The sequence below is a fragment of the Adiantum capillus-veneris genome, chromosome 11, assembly GCF_014529385.1.
Source record: "Adiantum capillus-veneris isolate H3 chromosome 11, ASM1452938v2, whole genome shotgun sequence".
Taxonomy (NCBI): Eukaryota; Viridiplantae; Streptophyta; class Polypodiopsida; order Polypodiales; family Pteridaceae; genus Adiantum; species Adiantum capillus-veneris.
The window spans coordinates 70273108-70279481 of record NC_140941.1 but is presented as its reverse complement, the minus strand read 5'-3'; the positions used below and the strand labels follow the sequence as shown (position 1 = coordinate 70279481).

General features: G+C 41.2%; 1 protein-coding gene across 3 annotated transcripts in view; it reads right to left on the bottom strand.

Annotated features, from left to right (window-relative positions):
- Positions 1 to 4105: 4105 nt before the first annotated feature.
- Positions 4106 to 6374, bottom strand: part of LOC147447419 (uncharacterized) — a 39087-nt gene continuing 36818 nt past the window's right edge. For all 3 annotated transcript variants that reach the window (XM_086523222.1, XM_086523221.1, XM_086523220.1), the window contains 5 exons: positions 5767 to 6369; positions 5545 to 5688; positions 5156 to 5467; positions 5015 to 5076; positions 4106 to 4924 (listed from right to left, as the gene is read on the bottom strand). In XM_086523222.1, the coding sequence (XP_086379348.1) occupies positions 4574 to 4924; positions 5015 to 5076; positions 5156 to 5467; positions 5545 to 5688; positions 5767 to 6369 (1472 nt within the window). In that variant the 3' untranslated portion in view covers positions 4106 to 4573. The remainder of the gene's footprint in view (positions 4925 to 5014; positions 5077 to 5155; positions 5468 to 5544; positions 5689 to 5766; positions 6370 to 6374) is intronic.

Below are 6374 nucleotides of genomic sequence, written 5' to 3'. Positions count from 1 at the left end.
ATATTCGGGAAGCGGAGAATAAGTGCCCTATCCTTTACATTTCCCTTCTCATCGATTCCTTTCTTGCCCACTCTCCATGCACTTGTGTGAGTAGACTCTGTGATGCCCATGCGTTGTAGCAGTTCCTTCAATTCTTCATCTACATTCTCTTTGTCTTTGACTCCTGTGACCCGCACATGTAGAGCCCGATTCTTCCTTTTCTGCTCTTCCTCAATGGTCATATTAATAATGGTGGAGGTAGGTGTCGTCTCGGGCATCTGGGCCTTCCCTTTCTTCGCATCCTCAATCCATTTCTCTGCTTTATCAACCTTTTCTTGTGTCTTAAAAAGACGTTCCGCCCATGAAGATTCCATTTTCGATTTCTGTTCATCTCCTTCCCATAGAGCTTTCATCTGATCCTTCATGTCCTCGAGCTCCTTCAGCACCGAAGGTTGGTCGTCTCCCTTCTCCTTCGTTGCAAATTTGCAAGCCGCAAGTTCTCCTTTTAGCTCCTTGATTATTGCATCTTTTTCCCCCATGTGCTTTTCCATATTTGTTCTCCATGCTTCAAAACTTGCTACTACCTCATCGAGTTTCTTTTGCATAATGCATTCTGTTATATTTACTTTGGCCTTGATTAGGTTTCGTAATTCCGTATTCAATATCTGAATTTCCTCATTTTGTATCCCCCGGATCTCTCTCCTTAGTTCTCTCATCATGTCTCCATACATGGAGTTCCTGTAGCTCTCAGCGCTCGCGTGCATTTCCTTCCTGATGTCATCCCTCATATAGTTTAGCTCTGATTTGAGCATCACCTGGACCTTCTCTATCATTAGCTCATCATGTATCTTGGAGGTTTTCCCAACTCGTAAGGATCCTGGTGATAGTACAGTATCTCTGTTTCTCCGTTTAAATGTAGCTTCTTTTTTTTTTGGGTGGTGTAGCTATCTACACCCGGCCCTTCCCTTTCAGTAGGCGGATCCATCGAACCCGAGCCACAAATGTGGGGTAGGGTACTAGGGTACTAGGGTGAGGGACTGAGAATAGGGAAAAACTTAAAAGTTTAACTTAAAACTTAAAAGTTTAACTCAAAACTTAAAAGTATTCAAACCAAGCCTAATTGTTGAAGGCTTCGACGCCCTTCGGAGGCACTTTTATCCTTTAGTGAAGGGCAAAAATATTTTACCCTTCGAAAGAAGGATAGAATATTGAAAAATCTATGAGTAGCCCTTCTAATTTTTGCCTAAATATAGCTTAATGAAGGATAGGTAAAATTTACCCTTCAAATGAATGATTAGGGCCACCTTTCAAAAATGAGCCTTGCTTTAAACTTTAACGTAGGAGACAAAAGGACTTTCTACGCGTAGATAAATGCAAAGGGGGGGTGCTGGGACACGCGTAGGACAGGACTTTCTACGCGTATAAATTCTTTCTACGCGTAGAGGAGCTTGCAGAGTGGTCGCTAGCAGAGGGGGAAGCGAGCGATGTAGCCAGCAGGAAGGCCACAGCAGGCGAGCGTCTCTATGCTGCAGCAACAACAGGTAGGGTTACGCAAGAGCTATGTCTGTGTTGTGTGGGTGTGGGTGTGTCTATGTGACCTCTGCGTGGCCTGCAAGAGCTATCTGTCCTAAGCATCCTACCCGTTCGCCCTGTTGCAGCAGTTCTCAACGAAGCAGGTAGCCCCTGCGCAGCCAACCAGTAGAGCACTGTTCAGCCTTGTGCGTTAGTCCTCGGTGAAGCAGATTGCACCTGCACAATCAACCAATATAGCTCTGCGTGCAGTTGGTGCTCTCTGTACAGCAACGACTCAACGATGCACAGAGAGAGAGAGAGAGAGAGAGAGAGAGAGAGAGAGAGAGAGAGAGAGAGAGAGAGAGATTCCATTATCGTTCTCAAAGGTCAAATATGACGTATGGGATCAAAAGAAACATATCATGTGGTGTGTGTGCAACTCGTAAGTGACTAGGTCCCTCAGAATTGAGGAATTGAGTGTCCCAAATGAGAGTCCACACAATGGTTTGGAAAGGAACCTGTAGGCAGAGCTCATGCACCTGAAATAACGAGCACTAATTTCATCGAAGTAGGATGTGATATATACTTGTAAACTTGTTGGGGACATAGTCATGAGCCACTATAGAGCTCCTACGACATGGGAAGCTTTGGGTGGGGTTGGCTTTTTAGCCTGTTGAAAGCCATAGGAGGTCGAGAAAATGTGCAAACTCTGAGCCGTGGATCAATGTTGCTTGGATTGGTGACACGTGGGATGTTTGATTCGAACTTTAGGTTTTGCTATTCACCTTTCATTTCACAGCTTAACATGGCTTGACCTTTCTTGCATTTTGTTCTTTCAGAACGCCTCAGTGAGGCTTCACCTCGCCTCACATGGCTTGGCCTTTCTTACATTCTATTCTTTTACTATCACAATGAAACTCCACCTTAAATAATTCTACTTAAACTCAACCTGATGATTTTATCACTTTATTTTTGGCTTTGCTAAAGAAGGCCTTAGTCAACAAGATATTAAGGAGGGCATTCAACAAAGTTTGATCCCATGATGTGAAGTATATATTCACTATTGAAATTTTCTCTAATATTTTAATTAGTAAAAGAATTGTTTCATCTAAGAATCTCATAAAAATTCATTAAATTGTTTTGTTATTTACTATGCTTATGCCTTTGTTTTCTTATGAAAGCATGAAGACATTTTTTGTTTTGATTTATCAATGGATTCCTTTATTTACTTCCTTTTCAATTTATTGTTTGTATAAAATGTCGATCAACCCTCAAATTTGAAGTGTAACTCTACTTTTCATTTTGGATACCTTACAAAAACTCTTCTTTTTATTCTACGAAAAGTGAAAGGACATACAACTATTTGTTGGCAACCCTTCTCTAGAAGTGTTGCACCCTCCTAATTTTAGAACCCATGTTAACGAGAGCTTTTCACCTTGTTATTTAAGCGGGACCTTTGATAAAATATAGAACATTTGTGATAATGTATTTAGGTCTTTCTAATCTCAAAAAAATAAAAATTGTTTCAAAACACATTAAATGCTTAAGTGAAGGGTGAGTTTTAGAGAATGAAAAGACAGACGAAGGTGGAAAGTCAAAATAATGATGAAGGTGGAAAGTCGAAAGACAATTCAAGATGGAATGTCAAAAGCCCTTTTGTGTCCATATAAATAGATGTTTCTCTGCTATTTCATTTTTGGCGTTTTCCTTTGAGTTCTCTTTAGCGTCGAAAGACAAATGAAGATGGAAAGTCAAAAGCCCTTTTGTGTACATATAAATTGAGTTTCTCTGCTCTTTCATTTTTCCTTTAGCGTTTTCTCCTCTCTCTCTCTCTCTCTCTCAAAATGTTGTATTCATCATTCTTAGGTAATATTGTTGAAAATCTATGTGCTTCGTCATTGCCTGACGCTATGTGCTATAGATTAACGCATCATTTTTCTTGTTTATTAGTGGAATCTTTGAATTAAAAGCACCATTAAATTTGATGAAGCCATTAGGAATACCCTTTAATTTTTTTGTATGTATAATGGACAATAAAATTTTATAATAAACCACAATAAAAATGACGTGATTTTTGACACTTATTCATACCTATTTAACCATAACAAAAGGTTTCATCATATGGCGATGATCTTCCTCAAGGTTGGGAATACATAGGTAGAGTCAATATAACAATTGTATGGCGAAAAAACCGGGGGGAAAAAGAGAGAGAAGATCTGAATCACTCCTTAATGCAATTTAATCATGTGGTGTTGATTATCAGATTCTTTTAGGTGCTTGACCCCCTCCCATTCCATTCTGCACATCCACTTCTTTTCGAGAACCTCCTCCCTCAAACTCATCCCAATACCCATCTCCATTGCATTACCGAAATATAATTGTGAAATTGTTAGGAAAAGCCCTTGACTTGGTTAGCCAAAAGAGCCGCGACAAGCACTTGCCTTCTTTGAATTTGCATCTCCTGCTTACTCCCCACAACTCTCATCCCCCCTTAACTTCAACAGGCCTTTGTGGCTCTTCATCTTGTTTTTTTTTTCAAGGGGGGGGGGGGGGGGAACACGAGCAAAGCAATAAAAGTGCCACAATTACCTACATCTTTTCCACACCATAGCCATGGACAACCAAAACTATCTGAATTCCAACAAAGAGACTCAACATAATACATTGGCTGCACACTCTTTCCTGTACTCTGATATTACAATGGCAAGGAGACACCATCTAGAAGAAAGATTCTCCCCAGTACCACTTATAATTGCCATTCAAACCAGGTAACATATATGGAATGAATAGGAATTATAAGCATCCCAGAGGAAGAGACAGGTTATGAGAGGAAGCTCAGGCTGACTACATCCTCATGCCTATGGTTCCATCAGCACGACATCAGTACAAGTATTCCCGCCGTCTAGATGATGGAAAACTCTCCTTCGGTTATCTACATACCAGGGCTCCCTTGGTGAAGGGCTGCCACTCTTAGCTACCTCTCTTACCAGAACCAAAGGTGAAGCTACCACTCTTATCACTCCAGGAGGTATATGGCATCATTTTTCTTTGCTTCTAACCTTGAGAGAGAAACCCCCCATTCTCAAATGCCCCATTCTTCGAGCAATTCCGCAACATGTTCGCCTGTCAAATAGCCAATTATGGCTGCAAGAACCCCCCCAGAAAGATAAGCAAACAGCGTCCGTAAGTACCGCTTGTTTGACACCTTGGCTTTGCCCAGAGCTAGTGCTGTAACAGCAACTATGGTCACCCCACAGCACAAAATAAATTTATCATCTCTGTCATCTGTCACTCTATAAGAAAATGCATAAACCAAGGGAGCCAGCAGGCCAAAAACAATATATGATATCAGAGCCACGGTTCCGTGTAACATTAAAGTTACACCTACAACATCAATGTAGTAATCTTTATGATAGTGATAAAGGTTAAGCACCTGCATCAACCAAAACACTCAAAAGTCAGATGAAACCGAAACATGAAAAAGAAGTAGAACTGTCTTGCTTTCTTTGCATATACTACTGACATTATGGTAAAATGCGATGAATCCAGAAAACAGCGTTGCTAAGCCCATGTACACAACCGTTCCTGGATATACGACAGGAAATTATTAGTTTCAAGAGACAAAACATTCTATGTGCTTACCTAGTTCATTGCAAATGCTTACTAGTGATGGCATTGCCTCCAGCTGCAGAGGATGTGACCCCTAAACTGGCAATTGATATATCCAAACCACCATAGACAATAGCTTTTAAGATATCCCACTCGTCTCTTTCCTTCTTAGTAGTAGCTAAATCTGGGGCAGTTGCAACAATTGCTCCCACCGAGGTCCCTCCTGAATCACTCGGAGGGACATCTATCACAGCTTCAGTCACATCAGCCTGGATTTGGGGGTGAGAAATAGGGCGCTTCACCTCCTCTATCTCTTCTATGTATGCTGAAGCTGGTGATAACAATGGGACTCCAAGGCCGCCGTCGTCTAAAAACGGTTCATGCAAAAGAGCTTCAGAACAACAGCATAAGCTACCAGATGGAATTTTCTGATTCCAGACTCACCAGAAGGCTTTGAAACCTTGAATACAGAAATCCAATTGTCACTCTTGGGTTGATCAACATTAACAGGAGATGGCTTCAACACAGAAACAAATGTTTCTGTTTCTGGTTCTATAGATGCCTTCAGCAAAGGGGTTGTAAGGTCACCTGTATAAGTGCAATTTTGTTTAGAAAAAAGTTTTATAAGCCAGTAACAAATTCAACAGAAACTAGGCAGTTTGGCACCTGCGTCTAGTTTCCCAACAGACCATTCAAAGCTAGGAAACTGTGTGCCACTGGTGGGTGGTGTTTGAGGTCTAATCTTTTCGGGCTTGTAGTAACTCTCCTGCGGAGCCGATTGCCAAGTTCTATCTGGTTTGGTTTTAGAACGTGTGCGCTTGAGCAAGGGGGGGTCCTCTTCAATTTCTGAAATTGTAATGTCCTTCTCCTCAATGAACTCCTCCAGATGAGCATAACCTGTAGATGGTTTAGTTTCAATCCTTTCTTTACCTCTCAAACCCTCATCCCCAAAATCTAGCAAAGCAAATCCAGTGGAAGGGAGAGATGCTAAAGGGGGCCCTTTAATTCCAGCTGTTTCGTCGACTTTAACACTTGCGTCTATAACAGTAACCATCTGATCTAATTTCACATGCTGTATTGTGTGTGAAGTCTCCTGAGGAATCATGGTCTTAATATTTTGTGGAGGCTTTTGGCCTGAATATGACATTTTTGTACTTGTTACAGTGAATACATCAGTTTTGCTTGTAATGCACGCTTCTATCTTGGTCTCTTGCTCGATGTAGTTCTTTACTTCTTGGCTGCTAATTTTGGAATGTTGCTTGCTTTTTGCTGCA